Here is a 12951-nt window from a genome sequence, read left to right on the forward strand (position 1 = left end):
AATCTACAAATGAACATTTTTAAGATTCAAGGTTTTTTTTCTTTCTTGTCCCCATTATTGAAATTTATCAGTAGACTGTATGATGATTCCCAGTACTCACCAAGTAAGCATATCAAGAGCTCAGTTACGCGTTTAAAACGGATCACGTTTGCCCGTATGCTTCTTAAAGATACTTAGAAAACTAGTAAACGGCAAGCATTTTCGTTCTAAACAAGTTTAAAACGCGTTTAAACAAGTTATTTTTTTTTTTTTACGTTTTTGAAGACTTAATTCGTTGAACATAATGTCTACCTAATTAACCATGTCTCTCTCTCTCTTGAATTCTGATCCATCTGATTCTTTCGTCAACTTGAAGCTAACTCAATGGCCTGTATTTCTCATGATATCACCTTCAACTCAATATCAATATATGGATCCTGAAATTGAGATACAAATTAATACAGTTGCTGAAAAATGTTTCTAAAATGATGACTGCTAACTCAAATTGAACATAAATTACTCCAAAAGTGTTTGACTATGTTGACAACAATGAACATCATAGTCAAGTCACATTGCTCAATAAAACTTGGACATGTGTGGTGTATGAATTTAGAATTGATAGTGGATGTTGTTCAATTATATGTCATAAAACTTATAAGACTATATACAGATAAATATAAATATATATATATATATATATATTTATTGAATACTATAGTTATTTTGAACATTAGATGCAAGTATTCATGTACTAATTCCTTAATTTATACGAGTATAGTATCGTTTTTTGGGTCTCATTTGTTTAAAATCTACACGTTTAAAATCCGTACCGTTCGTTTTTCCTTTTTTACCATTCTCTATTTTTTTGACTATTTATTTGACTGCACGGTTTGAAAAATTTTATTGTTTAAAATCCATACCATCCATTTCTCTTTTTTTTTTTCATTCTCGTTTTTGCTAATAGTGATCAAGAGGAGGAGGTCAGGAATTCACTGTTAGCAAAAACGCATTTAAAACTTCGTTTTAAACACATTCTTGTTTTTTACCATTTAAAACACGTTTTCCCGTATGCTTCTCAAAGATATTTAAAAAATAGTAAACAACAAGCATTTCCATTCTAAACACGTTTAAAACTCGTTTAAATATGTTTCCCTTTTTTGGCATTTTTTAAGACTTAACTTGTTGAACATAATGTCTACTTAATTGACCATATCTTTCTCTCCCGAAGTCTAATCCACTTGATTCTTTCGTAGACTTGAAGCTAACTCAATGGTCTATATTTCTCATGATAATCACCTTCAACTCAATATCAATGTATGGATCCTGAAATTGAGATACAAATTAATACAGTTGCTGAAAAATGTTTCTAAAGTGATGACTCCTAACTCAAACTGAACATACATTACTCCAAGAGTGTGTTGACTCTAGTGATAACAATGAACAACATCATAGCCAAGCCACATTGCTCAATAAAACTTGGACATGTGTGGTGTATGAATTTAAAATTGATAGTGGATGATATTCAATTATATGTCATAAAACTTATAATGAGACATGAGATATATATGCATTACTGTTGGATACTGTAGTTATTTTGAACATTAGATGCAAGTATTCATATAATAATTTCTTAATTTATACGAGTATAGTACCCTTTTTTTTTTGTGCCGTTTGTTTAAAATCTACACGTTTAAATCCCATATCATCTGTTTTTCATTTTTTCCGTTCTCTATTTATTTTTTACCATTTATTTGATTGTATCGTTAAAAAAAATTTACTGTTTGAAACTCGTATCGTCCGTTTCTGTCTTTTTACCATTCCCCTTTTTGCTAACAGGGGACAGGATTAGGAAATGGGAAATACCTTCATGTTGGCAATGACAGTTGTGGTGCTCATTCTAACTCATGCAGAACCGTTTTCCTATAGGTAGCGCACAAAAGAGGTTGGCGAGGGGATGCGAAGAAAGCAAATGTTCACAATGTTTCATTCATAAGAACCAAAATCATTGCAAGAGAAGTGAACATCATTTAATACCAACAATGAATCTTCGGGCCTCAAAACAGCCTTTCCACATTTTCAGGTCAAGGCTGCGTAGTTTTCGCCACCTCTCTCATATGCGATAGCTACACTGGTATGCCCTTTGATGAATCTCAAGTCTTATACTTGAGGAATGACTAAAAGATTTTGTGCGAGTGTGGTCGTAGCTAGATCAGGGGTTTTCGGTTCAAAAGTCTATATGCCCTTGAATATTGGGGGCATCAGGCAAGGCGAACTAGTTAGCTCGGGTGTTCTTGATCTCAGCTATGGTCCTTGCTAGGTTTAACCGGAGATCTAGAAAGTTATGAAGAGAACCTATAGAAGAATGCCCCTCAAGTTTTAACAGAAATGGATCTTGTTGGACCATCAATGCGGAGGTCTTGTGCAGTACCACCCGTATGAATTGCTTCTTACCGACAGATAGAGTAATGAGATATCACAACTATCGATCAAAATCTCGAATATTAGATAACATCAACGAATAACAACAACAAAGGAAACAACTAAGATGATGTCTGTCAATTGTAGAGGCTGATTTTTACAGATTTTGATTTTGAAAATCCGGCTTCTTGATTAATTTTGTTATGATTGACAATATTCTGTCATACATGTGGGGTATTTTTTTGTGGGCTTAATTGATACACACTAATTTATTGGGTTTGATTAATTTGGGCCTGCTCTATTGGTCATTGTAGGAATAAATTAAGGTTTTAGAAATTCTATAAAAAAATAGAATGTTAATGGTTTTGGTAGTGATCGTTTTCACAATTTTACTGTTTAGAAGTACTAACTCCTCTCATAAGAGCTAGTGCATACGAGAGAGAATTTCAAAGTGAAAGACTACAAGAGATCTTAGTGATGTGATTTCATTGTGTAGTTTTTCACCATCATTTGTGTGGGATTCTTGATTCATTATTTAAGGAGTATTCTACGCTCAGCATGTATGTTGTCCCATTAATTTTGCATTCATGTTCTATTATCCCAAGGGTTACACATTTGAGTTCTAGATAACTCTTAATAGGTGTAAAATTCATGAAATACACAAGTTTATCCTTATTACATATCTTTACAAATGAATACCCTTTTTTTAGTACACGTTCCCATAATTATATTTAAGTTTGATTAAGCTTAAGATTCAAAATCATGTAATCAAATTACCCTTATTTTACTGGTTTGGCACCTGTGTATACAGCAACTTCATTTTTTGATGTTGAAAATAGAAGTGTTAAGCTACGAGAAAACCATGGGTGAGGAAAATTTGGTCTAAAGTTTTATCTTATTTATTGAATTGTAGAAAAAACATGCAAGGGACAGAAAAAAGATGAACCATTTATACCCCATTCACCGGTTTGACATCTGACACTTTGGGACGAATTGCAGATAGATCACAGTAAAACAGTTGTAGCATACCCCCAAACCAACCCGGTTCACCCCGATTCTACAAGGAAAACGAGTATATAATTTCTACACTAAAAAATATTATACGTCAATACAAGCAATTAGATGCCGGTTCACCTATTATGATTGGTCGTTTGACTCTTTACAGTAACAACCCCATACTTGAGCCTTTAATTGCTTATCACGAAAAGGTTGAGCCTCCTCTACCGGTATTATTCTACGAGTACACACCAAAACCATGGCCCACCATCATACACCGCATGAGACTGGAAAGAACATGCAAGTCGCGTGCTTTTCCTAACCACTTCCCAAGTCCCACCTCTATAAATACCCCCTTGTGCCCTTTCCTATCCCTTATCTCTCTTTGGGTTCCCAGGGGGAGACGTCTTCAACCAGTTTCGTTTCGTTTTTTTCTCTCTCGGCTCTCAGACGACAAGATCATTCTTCAGAAAAGAAATTTTTTTTTTTTTATCGATAATGGCGGACGTGTACTGCTCCGACTGCAAGAAAAACACGGAGGTGGTATTTGATCACTCTGCCGGCGATACTGTTTGTTCCGAATGCGGTCTCGTTCTCGAAGCGCACTCCATCGATGAGACTTCCGAGTGGAGAACCTTCGCTAATGAGTCCGGCGACAATGATCCTGTTCGTGTCGGTGGTCCTGCTAACCCTCTTCTTACCGACGGTGGTCTCTCTACTGTTATCTCTAAGCCCAACGGTGCTTCTGGTGACTTCCTCTCTTCTTCCCTCGGTCGATGGCAGAATCGCGGTTCGAACCCTGATCGATCTTTGATCGTCGCCTTCAAGACTATCGCCACCATGTCCGACAGGTCTTTTTATGAGCACTCTCGCTTTCTCTAACCCTAATTCAATCGAATTGAAAATTTGTCTTTAATTTTTGTGATTGTTATTTTAGCAACTGAATGAGCGGTTATACTTGAAAGTAGCGAGGAATTCGGATCATCTCATAATCTGTGAACTTATTAGTGTTAGAGATTTGGGTCATTGGTTATATATATTTGCACTGTGGCTTATAACTTCAGTGAGAGTCATGACCGTACACTTCATCTAATTGATCATTGATTTGCATAACAGCTTTGACAATTATAACACTATGAGCTTAATATCTTATCCGAGCTTGTAATCATCAGTGGATGTTGTTTAGAGAATTATAACGAAGTTGGCGTGATGTTTATAGCTGGCAATGAAGAATAGGTCTCTAGTTCTTTATTGATGCTTGATCCTAGTGGCAATTGTGGCTGGAACTCATATCATACATGTTATATTGAACCCAATATGGTTGAATGTCATTTATTTAATATTTGTGTAGCTCAATTTCATTAAATGAAGCTAGGGCCAAATGTAACTGATGTTATCTGCAATTTTGTGTTACAGACTGGGCCTTGTGGCGACAATTAAGGTATTGAATTTACTTATTGTTACTACCTTCATAGTTTTGGCTATGCAGGAATGATATTTTCTGGCCATTAATATTCATACAGAGTAATTAAATAGCAATGCTTTTGAAGTTTCTTGAATAGGTTCTTGTCAAAATCTTAATGGTGTTCTGGACACTGTTGGATGTTTCTTGGGATTGTAGTTAGTAAGCTGCAATGAAGTGAGAGAGTCTGCAACAAAACTACCCAAATGACTGTTGTGCTCATGTAAACTGTCCAAGGGAAAAAAAAATCAGTAGCTGATTGTTGGCTGTTGTGCATGATACTGTCAATGTTGAAGGAGCCTGAAATTGTATTCCCTTTGGATGGACAAGAATTCCTTAGTAACCCGGAAAAAAGTCTTGAGTTTTACATGAAGATTACTTTTCCATTCAGCTTTATTAGTTGGTGTAAAGTGGCATTCAGTCAAAAAAAGGCTTGAGTTTTACGTGGAGATTACTTTTCCCTTCAGCTTTAATAGTTGGTGTAAAGTGGCATTCAGTCAAAAAAAGGCTTGAGTTTTACGTGGAGATTACTTTTCCCTTCAGCTTTAGTAGTTGGTGTAAAGTGGCATTCAGTCAAGAGTCCTAATCCTAACTGTAACAGGGTACTCCTACTAGGACTAGGAGATGCACTTACTAATTTAAATGCAATTAAGAGAAATGGACTCCAATTGAGTAGCTATTACATTCAAGCTTATGCGTCAAAAGAAGTGCTGATAAGCCTCCTTCTTTTGAGTTTTGACTTGTCAGTAATGCAGGCGGATTAAGAAATTTGATCGATTTGAATGATTGAGCACATGAATGAAGTTGCTTACTTGAATAGAAAAAGGCAGAAAGAAAAACAGAGAGGTTGCAGCCCTGTTCAACATGAACATGTTTTGTTTGACCATCACTCCTTGAGGAAGAGATCCATTCTCTTTCCAGAGACCTTTTTCAATTCTGTGTAGATTTTATGTTTTTGTGGAAATGAAAATATTTGATTTTAATTAGAGCAAAAATATTGAAATTTAAACCTACAGTTTCTTTTAGTAGTTTGATATAATTTTTAAGTCTCTGTAATTTAGAGTATTCTTGACCCCTTTGGTGATGGTTCCGTAATTTTTCTTTGAAGGACCGGGCAAATGAGATATACAAGAAGGTGGAAGATCAAAAATCTATTAAAGGAAGAAATCAGGATGCAATTTTGGCTGCTTGCCTGTATATTGCTTGTCGCCAAGAAGACAAGCCTCGCACTGTAAAGGGTACAGCTTAAGCTACCTTAACACCTGGATGCTTCCTGATTTATCTTTCTCAATGTGTTTAAGCTTCCTTGAACCTGTGGATTTCAACTAGAAATTTGCTCCGTTGCCAATGGTGCCACAAAGAAAGAAATTGGCCGGGCAAAAGAGTACATTGTGAAGCTCCTGGAGGTAGAGATGGGTCAATCAATGGAGATGGGAACTATTCATGCTGGAGATTTTCTGGTGAGTTTATTGACTAATTACAGGACTTCAGTTCCTCTCTCGATCTGGTGCAATATATTGATGCATGCATTAGTTTCTAGTTGTGCTATTCAATTTTTGTGATTCATGTACCACCACCATTAACATCATACTGGACCTACCTGCAGAGGCGTTTTTGTTCTCATCTGGGCATGAATAATCAAGCTGTTAAAGCTGCCCAAGAAGCTGTTCAAAAGTCCGAAGAGCTGGACATCAGGTAATTCTAGTTTACCCTTGTCTGGAAATGAGTATTAAATATTAATACTTAATGGAGCTTTTTCTACTTTCCTGGTTTACATTCATTACTTCTTTTTTTTTTAAATGATATTCTAGCCTTTCTGTTCAGTTGTGCTGTTCACAATTTTGTCTTCTCTTCTGTGTCATTAGACATACTCTTCGAAGCCTGGAAAGATTCTGTGCTTAGCTTTATTCATTTCTTCATTTAAACTGGTGAACTCAGTTTGAAGAATATAAATCCTATCGATTTCTAAAATTATAGAGTTTGTTGATTATTAGGGCAATCTTCTGGCAATGACATGCAAATATTATGAGAAAAAATAAAATTTTTATTATTTTCTTTAAGGGGGTGGTGGGTGGCACTACAAGAAAATTCTCTTAGTAGAGTAGTTTTTCTTTTGTCTATTTTCGGTATTTCATCCTATCCTAGAATTCAAGGCTCGAATTTCCGGTTTCAACTGAAACCTTCCAGGTTTCAACTAAAATTCGATTGAAACTCTGTGTGTGTTCCTACAATCTAAAGGTTCCAATATGTTTTGGATGCCTGTTGTTTGCATTGAAGTGCGGAAGTGTTCATGGACTCGTTTAATTCTGAAACCAGTACTTTGATGTGGTTGTTCTCTTTGTAAATAACTATGCTTCTCTTGTTTGGATGCATTTTGTGCTTTTAGCAGCAAGAATAATTATTAGTCTAGGGCTGATCTTCTTCCACTGATTGCAGGAGAAGCCCCATTTCAGTGGCAGCAGCTGTTATTTACATGATTACTCAGCTCTCAGATGATAAGAAGCTTCTTAGAGGTTCAAAAATAAAACCATATTTACTGTCATGGTACATACTACGCACACAGAAATACATATGTACATAATAAATACATGTTATTGGATTTCTCTGTGCAGATATTTCGCTTGCAACTGGCGTAGCGGAGGGCACCATTAGAAATTCATATAAAGACCTTTATCCATATGCTTCCCGGTTGATACCCAACTGGTATGCAAAGGAAGAGGACCTTAGGAACCTCTGCAGCCCTTGATGTAGTCTAATAACAACGGCAATAGTAATAATGATTGATAGCAGTACAAAGCCCAATCATGTTTTGGACTGATCATGTAGCTAACTTTGAAAGTTAAATGACTTTAGATATTTCTTAATTGTCTCTTCTTTCCACTATCTCTTTGTGTTGAGTTGAGTCTACGTTCTACCATTCTCATGAGTTCCATTGCACCATATCTTAAATCTTTTGGTCTGTTAAGGGAAAGAGAAGCATCAAAATAGAGAGAATGTGTCATGTAGTGTCTAATTCTCCCGAAACCTCTTCAGCAGCATCATTCTACTCTGATATCTCTAAGGTATGGAGTTTGATTTGGAAATTAAACATTTATTCAGAGTTTTGCTTATTTTTGTGGAAACTTTTGCAGGGAGGTATTCTCACTCAGGACAGTTTATAGCAATTGGTGGCTGTTGTGTTTTTTGCTCTTTAGAAAAGAAAACTGAATGGCACCTTTTTATCTCGGCCTTTTTCAAAATGAATTTGGGCAGTGGGTCTGTAGGAATGAGAACTGAATATCTCACTGTTATTCTATCTTTGATCTGTTAATCAATATATCTACTTCACCTATTTTTTTCCCTCAGATATTTATTTATTTTTGTCAATAATTTTCTCTTACATGTTACTTTCTTTGGAGTGCTGGGAATGTTAGTGTGGCAAATTATTGTTAGCCTAAACTTATGCAAATTCTCAAAAATATTGATTGATGGGTAGCTGAACTCAAGCTTTTTCCTTTTCAACATTTTTCACCGGAGGTTCCCAGATCCAACTTGTTTCTGTCCAAAAAAGGATTTACTTAGCTATATTAGCTATAATAGATGAGGACTTTCTTATTGATCTGTGGTGGGAGTTTCAAAATGATTTAAGTCAAGCTGGATGGACATTTGTCATTATCTCTCAAAATCTATTTTTATCTCTCTATGGATTATGGTTATGTAGGGAATGCTGAAGAAGCAGAGGCAAGAGGGATGTTTCTAGGGTTAGAACAAGCAAGATCTTTGGAGCCATAATCACAGACGTTTGGACAAATTGTCTACAGCTACAAAATTGGATGCAAGATGATTGTGTTAAAATGGCCATGAGAGATTGGGAGCTGTTTCACCTTCTTTTAGATATAAAATCCATGAAAAAGCTATTCCCGGAATGTAATGTTTTGAAACAATATATAAACATATGCTTAGCTCATAATTTGTTGAATAGAGTTAGGAATGAAAAGCATAGAATGGTTGTAACTGAGAATGTGGGCTCTTTTTTTTTTATTTAATTCAGCTTTTGAGACTGGAAAGATGACCGGGTAGATTAGTAGATATACTTTTTCCACACGTCCTTCGGCTCTTTTCCCTCATGGGTAATATGTTTTGGCATTCAAGCTGTTGGACTGATGGGTAATCCCCCGGACTTGGTGTTGAATTTGGTGGGACATGCCCATTATTAGGTGAGGGCGTCAATTGATTCGGTATCGGTATATACGGTATGATTAGATTTGGTTCATATTTATTTGATTAAAATCAAAACCAAATCATTAATTAAATGGTTGCATTTTCGGAAACTGGAACAATTTAGGAAATGATTTTGATTTTACGATTTTTAAACGGTGTTGGTTTCACGATTTTAAGTAGTTTTGATTGTGTTTTAATCCATACAGTTTCTAAATGGTTAGCAATCGATTTGCTAGTTTCTTCGCATGGTTATTGAAATTTGCTTTTGTTGATAAATGCTTTAATCTTATATCAAATTAAATGAGACATTGAACAAGTCAGGATTTAACTACATAACTACTTAATAGAAGTAAATTATTGAATAGACTGACGGACAATCTCTATGATCCTTAATTATTCCTCAAATTAAATCCATCTTGTTTGGTAAAACAATCAAACAACTAATCAAAAGAAAATATTACATGGAGAAAGTGAAATACAAACAAAGCTGCTATTGAAAACAAGTTATCGTTAGTGTTCCAAAGTTAAAGAGCATGAGGCACTGAAAACACATCAGTTAACCACACTTATTCTATTAAATCGCTATACAGGTTAAATGGGTCGATTTTGAAAGTATAAACAGTTTGGTTTTCACGGTGTCAATTCAGTTTGAAACCAAAGGGTAAAAAGGTTAAAATCAAACCGACCTGTTTAGCTAACCGATCTTAAACTTGAAACCAGAACCGAACCATTTACTAAACGGTTTTGCGATTTCGATGTAAATAGCTTGGTTCGATTTCAGTAAACAGTTTAGGTATCAAATTCACATCCTTATTATTAAGTATAGAAATAATACTTTCTGGATGGTAAAAATTTGTCTTTTAAACATTTACTAATTTGTAAAGTGAAAAGATACATCCATAAGGAAAAAAGTTTTCTAAGTTAGGGGCATAAGGTAAGGAGTGCACCAATGAGGCGATGAAACAGTAACCTACATAGGAGGATACTGAAATCATTTATGCGAGGAAATAGATAGATGGAGGTGTTGGCATACCCTCCCCCCTTCTTCTCTTCTCCACATTTATAATTAGAGATTCTTTGCCATTACTAGAATTGGCACTTTAGTTGGGAAGTAGAGGTACAATTTGGCCACAATGAGTTAAACCCTGCTTGGGCACAGTTTAGCCTAAAATATTATAAATTCCCCAACATAGGCACAGCACTTATAGGAGGCATGTTTAGCAAGATTATGGCGGTTAGTTTCACAATTAAATCAGAAGAATCTTTTGGGGGCAGATTCTCTAATTAGTCATCCACTTGGTACCTAGTTCTGCCACATGGCAAGTTAGACAAGACTGAAATCCTGCCACATGACAAGTTAGGCAAGACTGAAATTTTATGGATAAATAGATCTTAAGTTCTTTGCTCGCATTTCACGTTTCAGCCAAGGCAATATACGAAATGAGGTTTTTAGACCCTACTCGTCATAACCAATACATAGTCAAGGGCAAGTCCATTACCTTGTTAAATACATTTAATTAGAAATATTCCTCATTGTGAAGACTACTTCACTATTTATCATTATGCTAAATTCTTGCTCGGGAGCTGGCCTCCATTGGTGCTCCCCCTCTCTACCTCATGAAATAATTCATTTACAAGCACATTCAATTGGATGTTTCCTGCCGACATAGGTTATGCTCTTGGACAGGCAACACTACCTTTATTATACGTTTTACGACTGTTTTCTCGACTTGGGTAAAATCCACAAATATAACTAGACTTAGGATGGCTTCAGATTCTGTTCTTGAACGAGTTTACATGACTTTTGATAGGGTTATAAAATTTTATTTTTTTTATTTGACAGGACTTGTCCGTTCAAAACCTAATTTTTCATTAATAATGGGACAAAATATAATTTTTAATTTTTTTTTAATAAATGAAAGAGCCAAAACGGAGCTGAAAAGAAGCATTATCATAACATTAAGGTACCTGATTCAATTTAATTATGACATTTAACAGATAAGCAATGTCGACAAATTGCCTACAAATATATGCTTAAGTGGGAATAAAGCCCTTAACTCTTCAATATCACACCTACTACCAAAAATTGAATGGGATATGACCACATTATCCTCACATATGTCATAATTAGGTGTGTCATATATAACTTTAGTTACATAACCTACTAATCGTATCCGAAAAAGGATAATCCTACCAATAATCTCTTCTTGCTAATTACCAACCAGACAAGAATCGAACCAAACCCTTATTAAGCAGTTTTTTATTGGGCCTTTTAGAGATCGTACAAAAACGAACCGACTGAAGTAGAAAACCGGACGGAACACAGAACCAAACCCATAGAAAACTAGTTAAAACCAAAAAAGGGAAACAAGAAAAAAAAAACATGTTTTTATAGATACTAGTAAATATACACGTACAAATGAACGTGGTCTTATGTTTGGGAGGAGAGAGAGAGCTAAACATTGGTGATATTTTAAATTAAAATTGCTACAAGCAAGGGCAGCACTATGTGGAAACATTAAGGTTACCATGCAAAGCCGAAGATACCGAAGATAGATAAACATTAAAGAAGATATGATCAGTTGGCAATGAAAGATCATCTTTATATAGATCCAAAATTGACATAAAAATTGGCGCAATTCATATATAACTTGCATAAAAAAACAATTAAACACAAAAATTGAATAATGACATAGTAAGAGAAAGTCAAGAGGAAAGCCCATGTTCAAGGGATTCCGTTGTACCGTGGCTTCAGAAAAGCTTGGTCTTTTCTCTTATTCTTCTTCTTCTTTTTTTTTTTCATGGAAAACAGGGCTTACCACCTGACTCTGTTAACTATTCTTCATAAATGGATGGCTTGCTTAAGGTAGGAAAAGAGCTTATTGCCCTTAAAACTGCCCAAGAAATTAATGAGAAACTGTTTTCATGGCGAACAATGTCTACATCAATGGTCTCTTTAAGGCTTGACAGATCTAAAGAAGCTTCTACCCGAAAAAAAAAAATGACAAATCTAAAGAAGCACAATGAACATATATTGGAATAAGACAAATGGGCTAAGCTCCTGACCATGCTACATTTAACAACATGATCAATGCATACCACAAAGAGGGAAACTTAACGAATGCTCTGCAACTCTGGAATGAGATGAATAGTTATGGGCTAGTGCCTATTCAATAACTTGAAACAACCTTGTTAGAGAGTTTTGCAGTGTAGTTAAAAATTCGATAATAGTATACGTTATTAGTCTCCCTAGTCATAGGGTGGATTCAAGAACCGTTTACTCATTATATAGAGGCATAATGAGTATACTATTATCTCATGCACATTTGCAACTGACTCATTCTTAACAAGCATTCATTTAGGGCTTGTATTTTTAAGGCATACGTACAACGCCAAAGATCACAAGCAACAACGTACACGCTAAAAGTTTCAATTGATAAACCAAAACAATGCATTGTTTGAAGGAAATGAGAAAAAGAAACTTGAGTTGTTGGACAAGCTTTCTCTATCTGAAGCTTAAAATAAAAATCATCTATAGCAATTTGAAGATACAGTAGCAATACAGAGAATAAAATAAAATAGTGGCAATACAGAGAATAAAAGAAGGAACAAAAAAATAATAATAATAATAATCAAATTTAAAAAGGTTGCCATTTAAGCCAGTATAAAGAACATTTAGAGAACTCAACTGGTAGTTGGAAATTGGAATTAATAGTGAGACAAATTTAAGACATTAGAGAAAGTAGAGTATTGATGTGCTTGAACTAAAATATTCAGCTCTTATACCAAAAATAAAAATATAATATTCCGCTCAGATGTGAATTGTGGACTAAGTTATAGTGATTCAAGTTGGAAAAAAGGTGCTGAAAAAAAAAAAAAAAAAAAAAAAAAAAAAA

The 12951-nt window shown here is 35.0% G+C and overlaps 1 protein-coding gene across 9 annotated transcripts; it reads left to right on the top strand.

Moving 5' to 3' along the window:
- The first annotated feature begins 3763 nt into the window (after nucleotides 1-3763).
- On the top strand, nucleotides 3764-8901 carry LOC122089451 (transcription initiation factor IIB). 9 transcript variants are annotated; one of them, XR_006143325.1, is made up of 9 exons: nucleotides 3765-4244; nucleotides 4810-4834; nucleotides 5964-6093; nucleotides 6185-6315; nucleotides 6462-6550; nucleotides 7292-7368; nucleotides 7468-7558; nucleotides 7822-7917; nucleotides 7987-8901. XR_006143325.1 is itself a non-coding variant. In XM_042659203.1 (8 exons), exons 1-8 carry the CDS (start codon nucleotides 3892-3894, stop codon nucleotides 7841-7843), a joined length of 918 nt encoding a protein of 305 aa, XP_042515137.1. In that variant the 5' UTR covers nucleotides 3765-3891; the 3' UTR covers nucleotides 7844-8901. The 9 variants fall into 9 exon arrangements, 5 of the variants coding, with proteins under 5 accessions (XP_042515139.1, XP_042515140.1, XP_042515137.1 ...); XR_006143326.1 differs by having other exon boundaries at nucleotides 8556-8901; XR_006143327.1 differs by lacking the exon at nucleotides 7468-7558 and having other exon boundaries at nucleotides 3764-4244; nucleotides 7292-7399.
- The last annotated feature ends 4050 nt before the right edge of the window (nucleotides 8902-12951 follow it).

This window comes from Macadamia integrifolia, chromosome 9 (genome assembly GCF_013358625.1).
Source record: "Macadamia integrifolia cultivar HAES 741 chromosome 9, SCU_Mint_v3, whole genome shotgun sequence".
Lineage (NCBI taxonomy): Eukaryota > Viridiplantae > Streptophyta > Magnoliopsida > Proteales > Proteaceae > Macadamia > Macadamia integrifolia.

Coding starts and splice junctions, on each gene's coding strand:
- LOC122089451 (XM_042659202.1), top strand. CDS start 3,892: ATGGCGGACGTGTACTGCTCCGACTGCAAGAAAAACACGGAGGTGGTA. Junction 4,245..4,809: donor ATCGCCACCATGTCCGACAG/GTCTTTTTATGA, acceptor TTTGTGTTACAG/ACTGGGCCTTGTGGCGACAA. Junction 6,551..7,291: donor TCCGAAGAGCTGGACATCAG/GTAATTCTAGTT, acceptor CACTGATTGCAG/GAGAAGCCCCATTTCAGTGG.